At 38.0% G+C, this 23,333-nt stretch overlaps 4 protein-coding genes across 13 annotated transcripts in view; 3 read left to right on the top strand and 1 right to left on the bottom strand.

The window, feature by feature from the left end:
* The window catches only part of LOC132797432 (neurogenic locus Notch protein), a 44,617-nt gene extending 42,094 nt beyond the window's left edge, over nucleotides 1-2,523 (top strand). The window contains 3 exon segments of the mRNA XM_060809207.1: nucleotides 147-420; nucleotides 495-926; nucleotides 997-2,523. Coding sequence (XP_060665190.1) covers nucleotides 147-420; nucleotides 495-926; nucleotides 997-1,340 — 1,050 coding nt within the window. The 3' untranslated portion in view covers nucleotides 1,341-2,523.
* Nucleotides 2,524-3,275: 752 nt separating this feature from the next.
* LOC132797434 (serine protease SP24D-like) lies at nucleotides 3,276-4,197 on the top strand. Its single transcript, XM_060809209.1, has 2 exons — nucleotides 3,276-3,575; nucleotides 3,643-4,197. Exons 1-2 carry the CDS (start codon nucleotides 3,334-3,336, stop codon nucleotides 4,166-4,168), a joined length of 768 nt encoding a protein of 255 aa, XP_060665192.1. The 5' UTR covers nucleotides 3,276-3,333; the 3' UTR covers nucleotides 4,169-4,197.
* A 195-nt stretch (nucleotides 4,198-4,392) lies between these two features.
* On the top strand, nucleotides 4,393-5,552 carry LOC132797433 (follicle cell protein 3C-1). Its single transcript, XM_060809208.1, has 3 exons — nucleotides 4,393-4,552; nucleotides 4,612-5,204; nucleotides 5,278-5,552. Exons 1-3 carry the CDS (start codon nucleotides 4,549-4,551, stop codon nucleotides 5,461-5,463), a joined length of 783 nt encoding a protein of 260 aa, XP_060665191.1. The 5' UTR covers nucleotides 4,393-4,548; the 3' UTR covers nucleotides 5,464-5,552.
* Nucleotides 5,553-8,787: 3,235 nt separating this feature from the next.
* Nucleotides 8,788-22,095, bottom strand: LOC132795273 (troponin I). Of its 10 annotated transcripts, XM_060805918.1 has the most exons (10): nucleotides 21,972-22,095; nucleotides 19,847-19,882; nucleotides 19,194-19,379; nucleotides 18,829-18,957; nucleotides 18,638-18,761; nucleotides 13,228-13,328; nucleotides 10,051-10,094; nucleotides 9,836-9,977; nucleotides 9,602-9,644; nucleotides 8,788-9,273 (listed from the first exon to the last, which is right to left on the bottom strand). In XM_060805918.1, coding segments are annotated over exons 2-10 (786 nt in total). In that variant the 5' UTR covers nucleotides 19,862-19,882; nucleotides 21,972-22,095; the 3' UTR covers nucleotides 8,788-9,271. The 10 variants fall into 10 exon arrangements, with proteins under 10 accessions (XP_060661901.1, XP_060661899.1, XP_060661900.1 ...); XM_060805916.1 differs by lacking the exons at nucleotides 9,602-9,644; nucleotides 13,228-13,328 and adding an exon at nucleotides 16,979-17,079; XM_060805917.1 differs by lacking the exons at nucleotides 9,602-9,644; nucleotides 13,228-13,328 and adding an exon at nucleotides 14,759-14,859.
* Nucleotides 22,096-23,333: the final 1,238 nt, after the last annotated feature.

The following is a 23,333-nucleotide window of genomic DNA, read 5'->3' as shown; positions in this document are numbered from 1 at the left end:
TTTTCATTTGAACTGTTATACAAAAGTGTTATACTTGTATATTCGATTCCTTTGATACGTATATTAGTTTGGTGATCAACTAACAAACTGTTATACCCTTCATCCAATACAACTTCTAATGCCGTTTGCCCTTTCCCCACGCACAGAACGCACAGTCCCTGCAATCCCTGCCAGCCAACAGCCTGGACATGATCAAGCTGGACACCTACGGCTACTCGATGGGCTCGCCATTTCAGCAAGAAATGCTAAACGGACAGGCGATGGGACTGAACGGCGGACGCAGCACCAATACGCTGTGCGGTCTCGGCGGTGGAGTGCCCAATGGGGGTCACGAGCAGGGACTCAGTCCGCCCTATTCGAATCAATCGCCACCGCATTCGGTGCAGAGCAGTCTGGCGCTATCGCCGCACGCTTATCTGGGTAAGTCAATTGTGTGTTGGTCAACTCAACTCAACTGTTATACTAATGTTGTTATTCTTTGTTTTGATTTTTAGGCTCACCATCGCCGGCCAAATCACGGCCCAGTTTGCCAACATCGCCGACGCACATTCAAGCGATGCGGCATGCCACGCAGCAGAAGCAATTCGGCAGCAATCTCAACAGTCTGCTCGGTGGGGGCAACGGTTCGTTGGGACCGCAAAGCTCACCGGTTAGCCTGGGCATCATCTCGCCCACGGGCAGCGACATGGGCATCATGCTAGCGCCCCAGTCCTCCAACAATGCTAAAGGCAGTGCAATAATGCAGACGTTGTCACCGCAGCTGCAGCAGCAACAACAGCAGCAACAGCAACAACAGCAGCAGCAACAACAGCAGCAGCAGCAGCAACAACAACAGCAGCAGCAACAACAGCAGCAGCAACAAGCAATTGGAGGCCTTGAGTTCGGTTCAGCCGGTTTGGACTTGAATGGATTTTGTGGATCTCCGGGTAAGTCAAACGATCAAACTAGAAAGTATGACAACGATACTAATAAAACTTCACATTCTATCATTTGCAGACTCATTTCACTCGGGTCAAATGAATCCGCCTTCAATACAAAGTTCAATGTCGGGTTCCTCGCCATCGACCAACATGCTGTCGCCATCGTCACAGCATAATCAGGCCTTCTATCAGTACCTAACGCCGCCAAGCCAGCATTCGGGCGGCCATACGCCACAGCATCTGGTGCAGACGCTGGACAGCTATCCGACGCCATCGCCTGAATCGCCCGGACACTGGTCCTCATCGTCGCCCCGCAGCAATTCGGATTGGTCCGAGGGCGTACAATCGCCGGCGGCCAACAATTTGTACATCTCCGGCGGACATCAGGCCAACAAGGGGTCCGAGGCCATTTACATTTGACAATGAGGCGATGATAATGGTTCGATAGAATGAAAGACAGCTCCAAGAGCGCCCAAGAACTACAACAACGAGAAGAATGATATCCCAACAACCCAATCACCTCCCTCCCAAAATGAAAATCGAAAAACGAATAACAGACAAGAAACTAAATACTTTTTTTTTGCCTAGAAATTAAGCTTTAATTTAAAAACAAAACAAACGTAATAATTGTAGTAATTTAAATGATTTAATATTAATGTTTGTTGTACAGAGCGCGTTGAAATCGTATATCATAAATGGTATATATACATATACGCCAGATATATACTTATATATATTCGTAAGTAGTTAGTGAACTGTTCAGTTTCGCATCCAACCCCCGGCCCCCCTAAGACAACAATAACAATAACTAATATTTTGCGCGGAAACGTTTTAAACAATTTTATCGAAGAGAGATAACAAAATGATAACGAGCGGAAAATTTTGCAATCCGTTTCACAGCTTCCAGTTAATGATGATGAAAACAATTATAATTAGCGCAAATTATTTTTATTATTATTATTATTATTAATTATTGTAATTGTATCTTGTAATTGTCGGCCAACGTTTTTCTCTAGCGCCCTAAATAAGTTTAATTAAATTCAATTAATTAACAATAGCAATTAGAGCATCGACTACGTTCGTTTTACCGTCTACTATTAAGTTTAAACAAAAATGAAAAACAAAAGACAATTCAATTAACTAATTGCGTAATATATTACATCATATTTAGCTGTTAGTTTCGAAACTGAAGTGCTTATATAAACAAAATTGTTAGCTATACTATATATATACGATTACAAACTACGAAACACATTCTGCAAAAAAAAAAAACAATATCAATTTTTTTTTATTATTATACATTTACACTTATATTTTTTATGTAATTCTACATATAAATCTATTTAGTTAAGCATAAATTGTAAAAAGATTCTCATAATTGTTTGAATTAAGTTGAAAAACAAATGCAAGAGCAAAAACATGAAAAAAGACAACAAACTATAACATTTTCCAACCATTTTTTAGTTAGGCATTAGGCAGACTACAATTTAAGTTTTTTTAACTGACAGCGATTTATATGAATATATATATTTCTATTTTTATATATATATTTTCAAAAAATATGCAACAGTTTTTTTTTGTCATCGCAATTGATTTTGGACATCTGTCAAATTTTAATTTTATTATTATTATTATTTTCTTTTTTTTTTTTTTTTGTGTAGTTTTGCTGCGATTCTTTCTTTAATTATAATGTGTAAATTGTAAAATTTTTTGTTGTCCTAACTTAAAACAGCGAATGAAACATGCAAATGCAAATTTTTTTGACATAATAAATATAAAATAATTATTTTAAAAAGAATAAAGGTCTTTCAATTATATTTGAAATGTGTCACATGACAAAATTACACAGATATATTATTATTATATTGTATTAAAAGGCATATCGAAAGTTTTACATCACTTAATGTGCAACAAATTATATGGAAATGATTCTACACAATTCTATTTGTAGCCAATATGCTTTGGTCACTTAAAAATAGCCAAGATTTGATTGATTTCTCTTATGAGTATACATATAATTCCCAAAAACTAATATTTAGAGATAATTCCGAACTTAACAATCTCAGTTGATAATCACAAATCAAATCAGATTAGTTTATTGCACAATAATGGGCGAGTCCCACGCGATAATGACGTTTTTTAGGCACATGCCGCAGATAAATATAATTTCTTTCGGCACGGGGCAATTCCCAATCCATTGACTTCTTGATGGATCATAAATAATATCCTCTAATCGTAAGAAACCCAGTGTAATCGCCACCAATCCAATCGAAACAACTGACCAGCCCAATGCTAAAAATTTGATAAGATATCTCTAAGCGAATAGCGATTCACATAAAAAGCTGTGCCAACCAACGATTTGACATCACTTGCAGTTTGCAAAGTAACTGGACATAATCCTAAAGCATTCAACATGATGAAGAGCCTTCTGATTGCCTGCTTGGCCATTGCTTTGGCCTCTGCTGCTCCTCATAGCTCCCAGCTGGATGGTCGCATTGTGGGCGGATTGGATGCCGTTGAAGGACAATTCCCCCATCAGGTGTCGTTGCGTCAGCTTACCTCGCACATCTGCGGCGGCAGCATCATTGCACCCCAGATCATTCTTACTGCAGCTCATTGCGTCACCAGCGAAGCTTCCGACGGCTCACTGAAGGTGTAAGTGATACAGTGAGAGTTAATCGGAGTTCATCAATTGATTTGTCAACTATTTTTCCATTTGTAGTACATCGGCTAAGCAGCTGAGCATTCGTGCCGGAACCGTGGATCGCAGCAGCGGCGGCGTTGTCGTTAACGTGGCCAAGGTCATTGTCCATGAGAGCTATGGGAACTTCTTGAACGATGTCGCACTCCTGGTGCTCGACCAGCCCCTCACCTACTCCGCCGTGATCAAGGCCATTCCTCTGGCCAGCGTTGATACCGCAGTTGGCAGCGAGGTTGTCATCTCTGGCTGGGGTCGTCTCACCACTGGCGGAGCCTCGCCCCGCCTGCTGCAGTACAACACGCTTAGCTCGCTGTCGAAGAATCAGTGCATCAGCTCCACCTTCATGTTCACCAGTAGTTTGATCTGTTTGGCCCACACCGCCGGCAATGGTGCTTGCAACGGCGACTCTGGTGGCCCGGCTATCCAGAATGGTCAACTCGTTGGCATTGCTGGCTTTGTGATTGGCGGCTGTGGCTCCACAAATCCCGATGGCTATGCCAAGGTCTTCTATCATCGCGATTGGATTGTCAAGAATGCCAATTTGTAAGATGGCTGCTATCAACTATTAAAATATCAAGCGAGTAATTCAAGTGCTTCTTCAATTTTTTGTGGGAGGGAAGGCGAGTGGCTCATGAATGAGAGACAATTCCGAGAAGAATGCAATGCAAGCCGAAACTGAGCAGCTGTCAAATGCCCTGACCTAAAATGTCATAAAGCGATGACGCTGTCGAAATTGATGCCGTCAAAACTTGAACTTCATGGAAGCAAGCTGCTGTCTCTTTGGAGGTCAGAGCGTTGGCCGCAGTCGCAGCAAAAACAAATCAAGAAAAAAAACTGCTGACGCTGTTGCAAATATTTTGCATAAAATGCGCCAGAGTCGAACAATTGTCAATCAGAAGTGAATCTAGATTCCAGAACAGTAGAAAGATGGGTAAGTTGATGGTTGTAGCAAATTCACTGCAGCAAAATCTGATTATTATAATGGTTTAGCTTGCAACACAACTACACGACTGATGGCAGTGCTGCTGGTATTGCTGGCTGCAATTGTCTGGGAGCAGCAGGTGGCGGCCAGCAAGTTTGCCTACAAGAAACCCATCTACGGCAAGACCAGCTATGTGAAGGATCGTCGCTATAAGATGCGCACAACAAGCAGCCCGGACACAACAGAGGATGATTGGCCGGCGCCCGTGGAGTTCATCATTAATAGCACGCCCAGAAGCGCAGGAACATCGCGATCCACGACAGAGTCAGGCATCAGCAGTACTCCAAGTCCTGCCACGTCCACAACAGAGATGCCAGGGAGCACCAGAACTGTGGCTACTTCCACAGATAGCACCAGCAGCAGCAGCAGTAGTAGCACTAGTACCACAGAGTCAGGATTAGACAACACGTTGCCATCACCACCGACACCCGCAGCCGCGGTGCCATTGAATCAACCTGTGCCCTGCACCTGCGGCGTATTCCTCTCTTCGCAGATCAAGAATGGTCTCCCCGATACGCCGCTCATTCACAATGAAATGGATCGCATGTATCCCTGCAATGCCATTGGACGCAAACAGTGTCAGACAAAGTGCCTGGAGGCGGTGAGTGGCAGCCACTGAAATTGTGTCAATTACAAAGTTCGGTTAACATCCCAACACGATAACTATTTTGCAGATTGTACAACACTTGCCCAACTCGGCGAACATTGTGTGCGCCACGCTGGGACACAACTGCCACAAGGAGCGGGCCTATCTCTTCATCAAGAACTGTCATAATCAATGGGTGAATACGAATCTGCAGGCTGGTCGTGAGTATTGCTGCAAGGAGGGCGTGCCCTATCGTTGTCCACTGCTTGGCTGAGCGGTATTTGCCATACAATACTTAATAACAGCTATCTGTCCAACTGCAATAAATGAGCGTAATAAAATCAATGTTTGAAAAATGTAAACAAAATCATTTATCGTTATCGAACTGTCTTGGTATTTAAATACTGCACAATCGTTAGTGACGTCACAGTTGCTCGCAGCGCTTTTACCTGTTTAAGCGGAGCGAAATTTAAAATAGTGAGAAATAAATGTTCGACTTCTTTAAAATAAAAAAAATACCTTGTTTATAAATTGCCACCTGAGTATTAGGTTTTTATTACAACATATACCAAGATACAAGTTGTAATTATCGGTTTTCCGTATCATAGTATTTTACATATTTCTGTGGTCACACCTCAACAACAAACAGCGCCATCTATGCTTCGTTACAGTTATGAAGATTCAAATGCAGCTTACAAATATGCATAAATTAGAAGCACATACTGCATTATTCATTTGCATAAATGCATCTAAGGATTCATGTGTAATGCATATAAGCTGATTGAAAACCAGTTATAGTTTGGCTGTATCCGCATTTTCAAGGAACAAACTCTTTCAATTGGCATCAAAAATATGGAAATACGCGAAAATCATAAATTGCTAGATAACTCAAGAACGACCAAGACGAATTGAATGTCCTTCGGCGTGATGATAGATTTCATCAAAGGTCTTCGATTAATACAGGACCCGCAAAAAATCAGACAGGATTTGACCGACAAAAAACCCAATTTTCGTTCTTAAAAAATATCGTGTTATCTCGAGTACAATAGGAAATATCGGTCTTTTTTGTCTTTAACAGAAAAATCCGTGTGCCCAAGGACGTCACGATCGTCCTTCAAATTACCGAGATACAGTGGATTATTGAAATTCTTGGCCGTTTTTCTAAACCAACTCCTTGAAAAAATTTACGGTAAGTTTTATAGGAATATTCTTAAATTCCTTAAGTATCAATCGATAGAGCTTGTTATCCTGATAACAAAATAAGAAAGTCCTCGCAAAATACTCATAGATTTGGCACAATAATAACAATAAAAACAAAAATTTTTGAATTTTAACGTATTTGTTTATTTTTGGCCGTTTTTTTCCAATTTTAAATTTGCAACTGGCGTCCAAGTGTATGGATTCACTAATTTATTAGGTGACTTGCTGTAGTTTTACTTGCTTCTGATTTATGTTGGCCTAGTATTTCATACGCTGACTAGTCAGTTTTTGCCATCATTTGATGCCTGTGCTTGGCCACTTGAAGCAGCCGCGAACGACGAAAAAGTACCAAGTGAGCAGATGAAATACCAGGCGAACATAAATCAGTAGCAAGCAGAAATACAGCAAGTCACTTGCTTTTTTAGTGGCAGCAACTTTCGCTCCTTAAAGTATGCTGCAAAAATATAATATTTTACAATAATGCTAAACGTTATTTTTCAACTTGAACGGCTGTATTTTTTTGTCAGTTACTTGCAATTTTTAAATTTAAAACTGGCGCCAAAAAATTAAATTTTGTATAGCATACTTTGAGGGTTCAGCTGGGGTCTTTTTTTGAAAATTAAATATATTGCGGCCATATCCTGTCGGATTTTCAAAGGACGCGTATTGTCAGGATCGCAAGGACCTCCTCCATCGATTGGCATCAACAAATTATAGTATCTTCTAAGGATACAAGATTTGGAATTTTTTGGTCCAAGGGCCAAAGGATAACTCGAGAACTACAAGGACAATTAGAATGTCCTTTGGGCAGTTAATAGGACATATTAATATCCATCGATTGATATATCGTTTGCCAGGACATACGCAAGGACATTCACAAGTGATAGCCTCTTTTCTGTGTACTTTTATCTCGGATCCTGTAAGGATTTTCGTCCTTTTTAGTATGCCAATCGGTTTGAATTTACTAGATATATTCTTGTGCCAAAGGACATCGCGGTCGTCCTTCAAATGACCGAGATATGATTATTTTTGATTTTTGACGGATTTGTTTTTAATTTTGTCGGTTACTTTAAAATTTTTAATTTTAAATTGGCGCACAAGTGGTTGACGTCACTAATTTAGTAGGTGACTTGCTGTAGTTTTGCTTGCTTCTGATTTATGTTCGCAGTATATCATTCGCTGACTAGTCAGTTTTTGCCATCATTTGATGCCTGTGCTTGGCCACTTGAAGCAGCCGCGAACGACGAAAAAGTACCAAGTGAGCAGATGAAATACCAGGCGAACATAAATCAGTAGCAAGAAGAAATACAGAAAGTCACTTGCTTAATAAGCAGTGCTTATTTATTGGCAGCTACTTTCACTCCTAAAAGTATGCTACACTATTTTAACAGTATTGCGCGCAAACTTCAAATAACGCATGCCCAGCAAATAATTGTAGTATACTTTCAGGCTGCATAAATTTAAATACTCATTGCGCCAACGAACCATAGATGGCGCTATTAAACAGTTGGTGACGAGGCTACAAATTACAATTGAATCTTTATAGCTATTGCTTGTCTTGGATCAGTTTGTGCTTGTAAGAGCGATCCTTGTCCCAAAGAACATAGCGATCATCCTTGCGTCCGAGATGCAGTGGATTATTGAAATTGTTGACCATTTTTCTATACCAATCATTAACGACTTGGCAGAAATTTGGCAAAAACAAAATTTATCAGACAAAAAATTATTTTTGTGTATAAAGGGTTTCCTTTTCTTACCGGTTCTTATCAAAGCTAACAGCCCGAAGACCTATTTTAATACAGTTGAAAGAGAACACAGTAATATTTCGTTTTATGAGTTTCAAATTTATTTATTTAGTTGTTGTTTTCATAATTTATGACAATTTGCTAAAATAAAAAAAATACTTGTGGGTAAGCGAATTGAGAATAATTTGCCAGAGCAGCTGATGTCGTAAGAGGTATTAGCTATGCCAGGGCTGGCGTCTCGGGCGCCTGTTCCTGTAACACAGAACCAGAACCAGAACCGTATCAGTGGATCGATGGACCGATTCGAAAGACATTCCTCATAGCCAGGTGCTCAGATTGTTGAGACGGTGATATCGCAAGTGCAGTGCAAAACGATGTCTAAAGGAATCTCAGCAAAGAAACAAATGCGTGTAAGCGTGCCCAAGGAACTGCAAACTGTGCTCAACTATGGATTACTCGCTACTATAAATGTGCCACAATAAAATAAAATGTAAATTGATAGTGTGGAAAACTAAAAGAAATTATTCCGAACTTCGTTATTTCGTATTTGAAAAACATGATACTTGAACGAAAAGAATTTTACTTTTAAACTGTTGAAAACAGCTTTTATATCGACATCGACAAGAACTGAAAAGAAGGTATACGACGGGCGATTCTTTTTTTTGTAATTTAGTTTAATTTACATTAAAAAATAGAATTTGTAATTAATGAAATATAATAAAAAATAATTCATCAAATCGTTCAGATGTTTGAATGTTGTTTGAATCCTTGACTTGAATTATTTGTAGCTGGTGTTTTTTTTTTGTAATGTTTTCTGATTAAGCTGCAGCGGTTGTTTATTTCATATGTACACACCCAAATATATAGATATATAAAGATATGTATGCCATATATCTGCGTTGTACATAGTTATAACATATAGATATATATATAGTGAGAATATATACACGTATATTGATTGATAGTATTTTGCTTCAGATAATATTGTTGTGAATATTTTTTGTTGAATTATTATTTTGTTTAGGGCGGGAGTCACGGGTTCAGTGGACACTACTGGACGTAGACACTTAAGCTTCGGCCTCAACCTCCTCCTTTACCTTGGCATCGCCGGGCTTGCCCTTGGACCAGTCGGGTTTCTTCTGCAGAGTTGACAATCATCCAGCAGCAGATGCAGCACCACATGAAAGTAAAACGAAGGCATTAGTGAATGGTCCTCAAATTGGGGCTTAACATTTAACCAGAACATTCCGGATTCAACTGTGCTGGGCACTACGACGACAACTACATTCTACATATAATATTCTACTATACTAAAGAGTGTGTGTGTATTACAGATAAACAACATGTGAAATAAATACATAAAAGTACATTGAGAAAGAAAGAAAGAGAAACAGAGAGAGAGAGACAGATAGTGACGAAAGAGAGGACACTTGGTGCTTAACATAAACACACATTACACATTCTTACACTTTTTGGCTGTTTTTAGAGTAGCGGCATCTTTTATCTTTTTCTATAGAGCGTTTGCGCCGATTTTATATTGCGTTTGAAGATTGATTGCAGTATGGATAGATATATAGCAGATCAATTATAAAGTTTAAGTTCACATTCGGCTAGTTTATTCACTAGTCGTTGCATTTCATTTACTTAATATTGCGTATACGTAATCGTAGTACTAATCACAATTATTAACGCATCACTTACCTCCTTCTCTTCCTCCTCCAATGTGAACTCCTTCTTCTTGACCACCTTAAGTTGGTTGCGGAAGTTGAATTCAGCAGCCTTCTTCTGCAGCTTGGCGAATTTGTTTTCGTATTTGGAGACCTTCTTCAAGGCTGGCTTAACGCTGCACAAAAGATGTAGATCAAATTCAAATTAGATTCTAATTCGATATGGAAAATGTTGTGGATTAAACTTACAATTTGCCACGAAGATCGTTAACTTGGGCATTGAGATCGTTGATCTATGGTTGATCGCAGCGTGTGTGTGTGAGAGAGAAAGAATTGAAGAGGAAGAGAGAAATACATCAAGTTAATTATGAATATATAAAATGTATCTAAAGTTCAAACTATTTGGTTCAATTGACATATAATCTAAATGTGGCAAACTACTTGAATATCAAAATCAAAATCAATATAAGCATGCATCATAGCGTGGATTTTGCAACATTTAGTAGTTGTTTTATTTCTAGTTCTCAAGGAAAACAAGATGCAAGCGGGAGCAAGCGGGGGGTTAAACTTACAGCTATCTCTAAAACTAAAACTAAAACTAAAACTAAAACTGAAACATTCAAGTGCAGATTCAGATCATTTATACTAGATTGCGAGTTAGAGCATGCGGAAGAACGAGCTAGATTAAGTTACGAGGCACAATTCGCAATTTTTTTTTTTTTTTGATTTATTTGATTTAATTTGTTGCTTGTTGGTATAACGGTTGTTTTAACGGGACATCGGAGGAGCGTTGGTTCTAAGGTCGGTTTCTTTCTTTGACTGGTTTGGTTTTCTTATTTTAATTGTTTGGTTTTTGTTTTTTTGTTTTCTGTTTTTGGTTTTTTGTTTTTGTCGATTGAACAGCATAACATCCAAATGTCGATTTCTCTTCATAATTCTTAATTTTCTTTTGCTTTTTGTTTCGTTTTCATTTTCATTTTGCTTTTTCTTATCATTCATTGCTTTAGAGAGCATTTCATTTATTTTATATACGATATTATTGCGTTGACAAATTTTGTGACCTATTATTTATTATGGATTGGTACCTAACACACCTGAGCGTACGGATCTGGGGCCTGAGGTACTGCACAGCATGCCACATACATTACAAACATTGATTGATTGATTGACTGACTGAATTACAACTAATAATATTGTACACAAAAATATATATCAAATTGTCGATCAATATTTTTCTGCATTTTGTGATGTGTTTCTTTTCATTTGCTTCTTCATGTCTTTCATTTGTTTGTTAAGCTTTTATATTATATATATATATTTTTTTTTAATTTTGTTGGAGCAACACTCGGGTTCAATATAACAGAACGTGTTATCGGTAGTAGAACGGTGAATCGGTAAATCGGTAGAACGGTAAATCGGTAGAACGGTAACGGTAACATTTAGTGGACAGCGGTGGCAATGATTAGCGGTAGCTGGTTAAAGCGAACCGACACTTGGACACAAATCAGAATCAGCCCCTATTTCCCCTTCCATTATTATCATTATTAGTCTTTTCATTTGAATTTCTTTCTTTTGTGGTTGTGAAATCAAGTTAAGAACTTAAGAAAATCGACGCTTGGCTTTTATGCTCTTCAATTGCTTGGATTTTACGCTTTTCTCAATTATAATAATAATTAATGTTGCTTTGCTGTTTTTTTTTTCTGTTTTTCTCTTTTTTTTTTCTTTTCTTTTCTTTTTTTTAAGGTTAAGGCGAGCGTCAGATAGAAAGAGAGCGAGCTAGTTAAACGAACGATACAATGTTTTTATTTAATCGTCATTACACACATTACATTATTTACAATGAAGTGCGTGCGGTTGAGGTCGAAGTGGATTTGAAACTTTTTTGGTTGATAGGTTCCAGCGCACAGGTTCTGTTTGTTGTAAAGTTGTGCTTGCCCCTTATTTGTTTGTTCTTGCTGCTTTCATTGTTGCAAAGGCAGGGGCAGGTTGTGTACACGTTGTTGTTGTTGTTATTTAATTATTGTCTGTGGTTTTGCTGTTGACTAGTTGTGTGTGTGTGTGTGTGTGTGTGTGTGTGTGAATGTGTGTATGTGTGTGGCATTGCTGCTGCTTTTGACAAGTGCACATGCAGAACTTTTAATAAAATAACCATTGCCTACATTTGTGCGCGCGCGTGCTTTAATTTAATTGTTGTTGTTGCTTTATATCATATTGTAGTAAGATTGTATGTTTCTTTGTCTGTTTCTGATTGTGTCGAAATTAGTGTGTCAACGTGTCTTGTGTCTTGTGTGTGGGTGTGTACTCGTGCTTGTGTTGTTGTTGTCAACGGACGCACAGACAGAGGCAACAAAAGTAGGTGCAGATGACGCGTCAGCGAAACAAACAAATTATCACAGAATGAAAAACACAATTAAACAAAATTTAGATATATATATATTTCATATATATATAACATTATTAAGAAGAAGTAGCGAAGAAGAAAACACAAAACAATGTCAGAAATTTTGGTGTGCAACAATTTGAAAATTTTCAAAAGAAATAACAGATCTAGTGATTATCGAAAAACAAAAGAATTTTTGTTTTTTCGTTTTTTTTTGCAGTGTTTTTGTTTGTGTACAATGTGCAATGTGAGTGCTTCGATTGCCAAATGGAATGTGCAGTAAATCGCAAGAATCTCAATCTAAATCTAAACAGCCTCAAAATGCAGTCAAAGTCGATTTTTTTTTTTTCTTTTGGAGTCGTTGACCGAAGAATCTAACCTCACTTTGGCCAATATAAAAATATGTATCTAAAACTCTTTAACTGTACGTAGCGTGAGGCGATAGACTTGTCTTTTTATTATGAAGTTTGTTCGATTGATTGATTGACTGATTGACTGATTGATGGCGTCTGTTGCTGCAGTTCTCTATGGCAATTTTCAACTCACACTTATTATCTTTTCTTTTCTTTTTAGTTTGGTTGTTGATTGGATTGTGTTTCCGTTTTGAATTTGTTGTTTTTTTTTATTAAAGGTAACATGAGATTAAGAACGGCATTAAAAACTTGAAAATCGAACAAAGAGTAGTAAGAATAATAAAGAACCATTTATATGTTGTACATAATATGTATAAATACGTATTTGAGTTGTTTTTTTTTTGGTTTGAATGTGAACAATTAAGGAAACAGATACAAGAAAGAGACACAATAATTTAATAAAGAAAAAAAAATATTCAAGAACTTTTGTTTGAACATGACATGAGCGCATACCGGAAAATTAAACATGGTACTAACAAAATTTTATGTTGCATTTGTCTGTTTTGTTTTTTTTCTTTTGTATTTAGAGTTTGTATTTTTTTTTTTTGAGATATGTTTGGTTCATATATATTGTAAACATATATATATGGATATTTGTTTTAAATTGAATTGAATTGAAAATTGTTGCAGTACCTCCCAGTCTTTTTTCCTGACTTCGTATTCCAGATCCCATTTCTGGCCTTCACAAATATACATACGCTCGTAATACTCTTCGCAAATCTCTTGCAATTCGCCTGTAAAAACATATTTTTGGGGTATTTGTTTTGTTTTTCTTTTTTTTTTTTTTTGTTTGTCGTTGTTTCGACGTTTTTACATTATTTTTTTTTACGGTTTACTTTGTCACTACGAATCTTAAAGAACTAGAAATAACTTTCATGTTTTGTTTATATTGTTTTTATAAATTTATATCTACCATATATGTATATGCAAATATCATAATTATATAATCAGTTTATTTCTTTTATCGTTTTGTTTTCATTCTTTTTTTTTAGCATTTGATGCAGCTTCATTAGATGTTATGTGTTCGGTAAGTTTTCTTTCATTTCGAGAATTGATTTGAATTGAAAAATAGAATTGAGTTTCGGGTGAACCTTTTTTTTATATATATATTTTGTTTTTTTTTTTTTGTTGGAATGGGGGCGCAACGTTCGGGTCTGAGAAATGTCTTTATACTGTTGTTGTTGGTTATGGTATTTGGTATATGTTATAATTGTGGTTTGAAAATTGATCATTTGAGCGAAAAATACTCCATAGTCGGACAAAATAGATTTTGATAGAATAACGGAGAAATATAGATAGAGAGAGAGAGAAAGAGATAGACTCATTCGGCAGGTTTAGTTGATAGTCACTATTAATTGAAGTTTTTTTTTTTTTTTAAGTATCTGCATTAACTTTAGCTTCGAGCCAAAGCCGAAGTCTGTTGTAATGAGAGAGACAACCTCTGAGAGAGAGAGTCCAGGATCAACAATCAACAGTTAGCTCTCGTTTTGTTTAGATATCAAATTCAAAATCCTGATCAACGTTTCTCTGGAGGGGGTCTCCCGATTTGCAGAGTTCAAAGCTCGCGCCGATTTGCTTAGTATCGTGCGCCTTATATATTTATATATATGTATTTATATATGCAAATATTAAATAAGAGATTTGTTTTTTTTTTGTATGGTTGTACTTTGTTTTTAAAGTTTAGAGCAGTTAAAAACAATATCAAAAATTAGGTTTCAAGAAGAAAGAAAAAGAATGAACTAAAAAAATATTATTAAGAAATATTCAGATAAAAAATTAAATATCAAGGGCAAAAAAAATAGAATAGTTATTATTATTATTATAATTATGATTATTGTAGTGATTATTATTATTGCTGTAGTTGTTGTTGTTGCTGTTTTGTTGTAGTTGCTGTTGTTGCTTTTTATATATTATAATAGTATAATAATTGTTGAATTCAATTGTAATAATAATAATTAAGAAAAAAAAAAACATTCGCATTTTGGTTGCTCATTTGTTTTGGTATTTGCTTGTTGGTAATTCGGTATTTTGTGTTTAAATATTTTGTTTTGTTTTGTTTTTTTTTTTTTGGTTTGGCATATTTGTATATTGTTTTCTTGAATTGATTTTTTGTTTTTGTTTTTTTTGTTTTTTGGGTGCAAGGCAAAATTTGTTTGGAATTTACCTCTTGTGCTTTGACTTTCTGCACGTGCTCTAAATCAAATTTATCGCCCTCCAAATTGTAAACGCGTTGCCAATATTGTTTGCATATTGTTTGCAGTTCGGCTGTGGTATCGGTAAAGTAATCGGTAATCGTTATCGGTATCGGTATGCGTAACGTAAATAGTCCAAGTTGACGTAACCGCGTTACGTTCAATCGCAAAACGATAATCAAGTTCGAGTGTGCGTGTGTTGGTGAGTGAGAGTGTGTGTGAGAGAGAGAGAGTGTGTGTGTTTGTGAGATAGTGTGTGTGTGTGTGTGTGTAAGTGTGTATTGTCATAGTCATTGCAGTGTAAATGTATGTGCAAAAAGTTACGCAGATTGATGCGGATATAAGAAAAAGACAGATAGTTATATAAAGAGAAAAGTGTGTGAAAGAGAGAGAGAGAGAGAGAGAGAGAGGAAGAGAGACAAATAGTTGTTTATGTTGAATGAAAGTTGTATTATGCGAGAGATTTCGGGTGATAGTGAAAGAAGGATATAGAAAAAAGAGAGAAAGATAGAGAGTGAAAGAGAGAGAGAGAGACAGTGAGAGATCGATAGATTTTGTGAAGGAGTGACAGAGACGACGCACATGTTACGCGCGTTGTTCGGCGCGTGTCAGAGAAAGAGAAGGAATACAAGATTAATATCAAAGTCAGTTATTGAACTTTATCCTTAGCTCTATTCACCTATTCATACGAATTGCATATACATAAATACATAATAATGTGCTTTGGCATTATCATTATCATTGGCTTTATCATATTCATATTCATTTTGATTTTCATTGTCATTATTATTGTCATTACGTTTCTTATTTTCTTTGTACTTTATTTTTCTGTTTTCTTTTTTCTTTTTTTTTTTTGTTGTGTAGTGCGCTACATTTTGTTTCGTGTGTGTTTTCATGAGGTGTCTGTTGTTGTGGTACTTGTTGTTGTTGTTGTGGTTGTTGCTATTGTAGTGGTTGTTGTTGTTGTTGTTGTTGTTGTTGTTGTGCTTGTGCTTGTGGCTGTGGCAGTGGTTGTGTCTGTGCTTGAGGTGGATAAGTGATAGACCCTGCTTAACAACTAAATGGTAGACCCCGTTTACTCATAGCTGGTTTCTTAGTTACTCGTTACTCGTTACTCATTACTCGTTACTCGTTATTCGTTGTTCGTTGTAATTGGGTTTTAGTAAAAGCTGTATACAAAATACAAAATAACAACAGCCTCTACGTGTTCTACGACAAAAAAGACACACACAGATTTATAACTAAAAACTTGTTAAATTGCTTAATCTAAATGGCGGCACATCAATCAAAGAAAAAAACAAAATCATGATGGCCAGCCAAAAAAAGTAGCGAGTAGCCAAGCTCAAAAAGCAAAATAGCTGATCACGTGACGAAAAGTTCTGTCAAGGTTGTCAGCTGTTGTTTTTTGGAGATGTTTTAGTAAAAGCAGCGAGTTATCTTCGGTCGACCCATATATTATTATTTAATTGGGAATCGAGTCGTGACCTCAAGCTGATAGAGTTAACTTTGGGTTAATGGCAGAAAGGATACTCTTTATTTTTTGGTTTGGTTTTATTTACTTGAATAGTTTTTGGCGTTTTCGTTTGTCGGGTTTTTGTTCACCAAAATTCAATTTCAAAGAGGGATATCAAATTTTGAAAGTGCGCTCTCTTGATGGCATTTTCGATTCAAAACTTGCATTGCTCTCATCCAAAATACAAAAATAATCAATGGACAAAAATACTATTGTGGGTTAACTACTACTATGCTCAAAAAAATCAATGTGATCTACAGCTACAGGATGCCCCAGTCGAGTACACACACACGCTGAGTGAGAGAGACAAACAAAAGAGAGAGAGAGAGAGAAATAGAAGAGGGGATGGCCGCCAGATGGCGCTTTGGTGCCGGCATCTTTGAAATATTTGCATATATTTTTTCAGGTGCATCGGGTGTAAATTTTGTACTACGATCCGAAATGTGTGTGCGTGTGTGTGTGTCGGAGTGTGTGTGTGTGTGTGGAGCATTTTACGAGTGGTTATTAACAGTTTTCCACAAAAAAAAAACGTAATTATTCTACGAGACTACGGCAAGAAAAAATATAGAGTACGACTCAAGTTCTCTGTTTGGTTTTGATTCTGAATTCTGTTTTTTGTTGTTTTCTAGAAAACAAGAGAATTGCAACAAATATTGAGTGAATCGGGTGCAACGCTTGCCTCATAATCCTTTCTGGCTACCTCGTGCTCCACATCGTATTTCTCAGACTCCAATTTCAGTATCTTACTGTAATAATCCTGACAAACTTTCTGTAGTGTATCTGTGAATGTTCAAAAACGAGTGAGTCGCGAGATTTCTCGACAACGACGCCAACTTGTGTGTGTGTGTGTCGAGGTGTGGAGGTGTCGAGGTGTGTGTGAGTGTTGGGTGTGAAACAAAGGGTGTAAAACGGGTGTAGATCAAGTGTTGCTTTTGGGGTGTTTTGTTTTTCTTTGGTTGTGTACTTTTTGTTGCATATGATACGACTTCCCAGAGACAGAGACAAAGACGGAGACAAAGAGTGAAAGAGAGAGAGAGAGAATGGACGGGATAGAGAGCGCGACGAGAGCTAAAAGAGTTTTTTTGTAATACTGAGATCATTAAGTTGGGTTAAATATACGATATATACTTCCATATATACAAGGGACTTTTGTTGTTGATCAGTTGTTGGTTAAATTTTTGCTTGAGAATTAAGAGTGTATTATACAAGAGTGAGTAGACAGCAATTATACATATAAGTATGTTGTAATTGAGATTTTAGAATTAGCTGCAGAATATAGAGATAAATATAGATATATATATGTGTATAGAGAGAGACAGAGAGAGAGAGAGAGAGAGAAGGTGTTTGCTGCTTTTGCTTTAGCCATTTAGCTATTGCTCTTATGATTGTAGTTGTAAGTGTTAAGTTAAGTAGTTTTGATTTTGATATATAGTATGTGAAACGAATGCGATTCGCACTCATAGATATACTCTATATATATATATATAGGTAGATATGTATGTATGATTTTGTTTGTGTGTACCTCAACATCCTTGCGCTTAACAACATACTCAAGATCATATTTCTGGTCCTCCAATTTATTAATCCTGTCATAGTGTTGCTTAATCAGGGTTTTCAGTGTATCTGCAGCCCAGATACACGGATACAATTGCAAATATAGTGGTGTGTGTGTGTTTGTGTTTGTGTTGGGATAGATACATATAACAATCATCGGGGACATGGGCGTGATTGTGTATGTGTATGTGTGTGTGTGTGTTTTGGGAATACGGGACACAGGGAAATATAGATTGGAGAGAGAGAGAGAGAGAGAGAGAGAGAAAAATAGACATATTTAAATACATATCAAATGCTTTTCTTGTGTACGCGTTTCTCTATGTTTAGGTGTATGTGTGTGTGTGCTTGTGCTTGTGTGTGTGTGTCTGTGTGTGTGTGTGGAGCGCAACTTGTTGTTCATTTCTTTACAATTTTCATCGGTTTTTTTTCCAGTGTGCATGTGTAAGTGTGTGTGTGTGTGATGATAGATGACACTTTGTAGAATTTAATGTTTATGCATCTTTTTTTTTTCGTTTTTCGTTTGCATTGTTTTTTCTTTTGCATTGCTTTTCTTTTTAGATGATGATGAGGAGAACAGCAAAAGCAAATTCAAAGTTGCCTTCAATTTACTTTTGCTGTTCACTCTTCACTTTTCTTTTACGCATTTTTTATATTCATTTCTATGCTTTTCTCGATTATTATTTCATAGTTCTATAAAAAGTTTAATTTACGCCATTTCTTTTTTTTTTTGGGTTTTCAATTCAAAATTTGTTGGATTTGATTCGCTTGGACCGCAGAGACTTACCTTCGCTGGCATCACTGAGATTCCTTGGGCTGCCGCAACGTTCTTCAATGATGCGTCTACGTTCAGCCGCTTTGCGTTCCTGTTCTTTCTTCAATTCCTCAGCGGCTTTCTTGCGCAGCAACAACTGCAAGCAGAATGAATAATGATGATAAGTGGATAAACCAAGATGCGACAAAACATTCGACACTTACCCGGAGTTTCTTCTTCCTTTCTGGGGTCATGAAACCCTTCTTGGCCTTCTTGGCCTTGGAGGCTTCCTCCATACGCTTGCGCACCTCAGCACGCTTGCGCTCGATCTCAGCCTGTTTAGCCTTCTTAGCCTGCAAAAAGGAGGGGAAGGGGAATAACATTCGATCAATCAATCAACGCTCTCGCTGATGCACAACATTTAGATGGCACACGCATAATGGTGATTATATCTTTGCAGATATACGATTCTTTGAACAATTTGGAAAACGAGGGGGAGGGAGGAGAGGCGAGATCACAACTTGTTGGACGCTGAGGCGATTGCCGATTGCCGATTGCTTAAGGCACGGCTACACGTACACCAGTGTACCTCCTCGGCCTTCACTTTCGGATCGTTGGGATCCTTGGGGGGCCCGGCGGGCGCTGCTGCCGCCGCTTTGCCATTGGCCGCCGGCGCCGCTGCCGCTTTGCCATTAGCAGCTGGAGCCGCTGCAGCTTTGCCATTTGCAGCTGGTGCAGCTGCAGCTGGAGCTGGCGCCGCTGCTGCTGCCTTTTTCTGCAAGAGAGAAAGCATGGTATAAATATCATTTGAAATGGAAAAGAATAAAACATAAAAAGACGTTGAAGACAGCACAACAAGACAAGACAAAACAGGACAAACGACAAACAATCATCATAGACATTGATCACTTGACGACTGTTTCCCCTGTTATCGCGTCTGCTGAGCTCTCTTGTCTCTTGTTTCTTGTTTCTTGTCTCTGCAAGCAAATCTGTGAAAGCAAAATGGAACTAGTTGCAGCGTGAGAAAGCCTTAGAGTAAGTTAGTGTTAGGCTTGGCCATAGATTATGCATCTCTTACTCACCTCAACAGTTGTGTCTCCCTCGGCGCAGCAGAGTTCGATTCACCAAAATGATCACACACACAATTTTTGCACTTTTAACACTGTTAACTGCGAAATGGAAGTCTAGTTAGTTATGTCCCTAGACAAAGCTGGTTTGCTGGTTCAGCGATACTTACCTCACCTCATCATCAGCCATTTTGATTTGTGTTTTTAGTTACTGCAAGTAGAGAAAGAGTCGAGCACAACGGTTGAATGATTAGTGAATGCAACTAACAGAAGCTGTGATGTTGATGCTGCTGATGCTGATGCTGATGCTGATGTTGCATGACATCATCTCGACACACACACACACCCACACACACACACATACTCAGAAAGAGAGGGGGGGTGTGTGGGTGAAGCGACAGGCTGTCGCTTAATTGGCTTGTACAAAATGTTCCATAAATCCAAAATAATAGCCTGATTTCTACTGCTTCTACATCGACATACATACACTAGACGGAACACACACATACACGCAGACACACATCCATGTGGCGGGGGCGAACACACAGTGCGTATGCGCAATGCATATAGATAAACAGATTACGTATACGCCAGCGTTGCCGCACCGTATATGGGGGGCCGCCTGCTGATCGTACGCTCGCTCTCGCACTCTCTCGCTCTCTCGCTCTCACTGCTGCCACTCTGCTGGCAGGTGCGAGCGAGACACAACTAATATTTTTTTTTTTGCCTATCGATATCCAATTACAAAAGGTGAGAATGGGAATGAGAGCGAGAACGAGAACGAGAACGAGAACGAGAACGGAAGCTCGTTACGCACAGCAGAAAAGCTCACTCACGCGAAAGCTGTGCCAAAGCTAATGCAACCACCGACGAAGCAAGTGATTGATCAAGTCCATTGATTAGCCAGATACTAGATGATTATGCTCTCTCGTTCATGGCATTGCTGAACTTGTAGCTGCCAAACCTTAACGACAGCTGACCCACGACAAGTCAAGCCAAATGGGTCAACTAAATTGAGTATTTACTATATTAGTAATTTCACTGAAGGACGCGTCGAAAAAGCTTAAAAGTGCCAAAGCTTTGCCTTGACGCAATAACAATAACAAAAAGCTTCGCAAATTCAAAATGGAATACGAAAATATATATAGAAATAATCTCAGATATTGAGTGCTATCTATACACCGAAAATATACTCGAATATATAGTATGTATGTAGTAAAGTTATGCTTTCTATAAAGTTAAAGTTCTATACTTTTTTCAAACTGATCGTCAGCTTTATAACCAACAACTTTATGGCTAAAGCAGTTGAGCTTCGAAATTTCCAAGTTCAGCGCGAAGTCCGTCGGTTCAATTTCAAATCTTTTTTTTTCTATATATTCATAGTATATATGCGTATATATATCTGCGTACGAATATATATATATATACATATATCTGTGTGTGTGTGTGTGTGTGTATACAATGGCACATTTCTATTTTGGGGCAGTTGCCGCTGTCGCTGTTGCTGTTGTTGTTGCTGCTGACTTGGCTTTTGGCTTATTCGCTGCTAGCTGCTCGCTTCTGTATCTGTATCTGTATCTGTATCTGTGTGGCTGTCTCTTGTATCTGACAGCTACATTTTTAGCTTTTGCACGCACACACACACACACGCACACACACACACGCAGAGATAGATGTCTGTGCGCATATGTATCACACTCCTTACATAATCGTTGCGAATTATGAATCGAACATTTCAAAAATTCGAAAATCAAATTCGTATTCAATTTCAAAAAGAAAATCAAATCTCTTCTTTTCTCAAAACATTTGATGAAAGCGCATTTTTGCTTTGTTAATCCTTGGCTACGCTTTTGCTGTTATACTTTTTTGTAGCACTTGAAAAAAATATTGTAAAAAAAAATACGCAAAAAAAAGTAACTAGAAAAAAAATGTGTTGAGTTATATCCATGATATATGGAGATATGGAGGATATAAAGTCGTTAGATTGTCACACGCACGCGTTGTTCATTCAAAAGTTTTCTTGTTCTTTTGTTTTTGTTCGTTGCACACAATTTGTTGTTGGTTTTTTTTTTGCATTGTTGTTGAATGTCGATGGAATTTTTTTTTTTTTTTGGTTTTTTTTGCAGTCGATGCAGCTGAAGTTTTTCTTTTTCTTTTTCGTTTTCTTTTTCTTTTTTGCTGATCATGGTTATTATTTTGGAACAAGTATGGATTTGCTTTGATATGCTTTGCATATTTTGTTGCATTTCTTTTGTGCCAGAGAAAAAAAACTTGTGGCCAGAGCAGCAACCCACACTCACCTTCAAGGAATTAGAAAAAAAAGAAAAAAAATTGAGCGATGCTGTCGATCACACGAATCGGATGGTACTGAACGACACAAAAAGACTGAACGGTCCGACGATCCACGGCAGACTATATTCTAGTGGCGGCCAACCGATGGATACAGATACCGATTCGGAATCCGATTCAGATTCGGATTCGCCACACACACACACACACACACACGTGCATACACATATGCATGCATACACATACACGCATCGATATCTATCCGCCCACCTGCCCGTCCTTCGACTGTATTTTGGACGCTTGCTCTCGCTGTGCACACCACCAAGCAGAGAGAGAGAGAGCTAGAGTGGGAGAGTGGGAGTGAGCGAGAAGGCAAACGTGTGTGAGTGAGCGAGAGGGACGAACGTGCATATGTATTTGTGGCTATGTGTCTGTATCTGGGCGCACATCCTAAAAATAGACGGCGCTGGCAACCCAAATCGAAATGGATACCGAAAAATGTGTTGCCCACGTTTTCATGGTGTTGGTGTTGCTTCTCTTGTTGTTCTTGTTGTTTCTCTAGTTGTTGTTGTTGCTGTTGCTGTTGTTGTTGTTGCTGGCGCTGCGCTCTGCGATCTCTGCGATCAGCCAGTGGCCAACGACTCGACTCTATGCTGCCTGCTGCAAGGCACTTGGAGAAACCAGCCAAAGCAAATGTGTGTGCATGTGTGTGTGTCTGTGTGTGTGTGTGTGTATCACATAATGTGTGTGTGTGTGTGTTGGCTATGTAAGCGGAGCCGCTTGGAATTCAATGCATGTATAAAAATAAGTTTGCTCCAGTTGAGCGGTTCAGTTGAGTGGGCCAGCGATACGATTCTCTCGCCGTCGTCGTCGTCGTCGTTGTCTATGATGGCGGCCTCCATATGCAATTAACCAGGCATGCAAACAATAGCGAAAGCCAAACAATTTGACAAACGTTGCGACTGCAACCCTGGCTACCCCAAAAGATATCCCAAAACAGAAATCAAAGGAAAAAGAAATAACGAATACAATTCCTTAGCCTTCAAGCTAATCATAATAAAGATTATAAAAGGAATCGAAAAATCGAGCAAAGAAGTTCATTAAATGCTCATTTAATTATTCATTCCATCAAAGTGTAACAATAATTCGGTCTGTCTTCTATTCCCATTTTAATCGCCTTTGTTTATTTTAACTCTCTCTACTCTCCACTCGAAATTATAAACTTAATCTGCAGTCAAAGGCACTTCAGATACATTGTGTATGTATCTATTTTCAGATGCTATGAAATGACCTATTTACTGAGGAAGCACAGAACAGCACATTAAAAAAAATCAAAATCAAAATCAAATCAAACAAGAAGTGAAACGATTTCA

This window comes from Drosophila nasuta, chromosome X (assembly GCF_023558535.2).
Source record: "Drosophila nasuta strain 15112-1781.00 chromosome X, ASM2355853v1, whole genome shotgun sequence".
NCBI lineage: Eukaryota > Metazoa > Arthropoda > Insecta > Diptera > Drosophilidae > Drosophila > Drosophila nasuta.
Note: the sequence above shows the minus strand (reverse complement) of the source record. Positions and strands in the feature narration are given on the sequence as shown.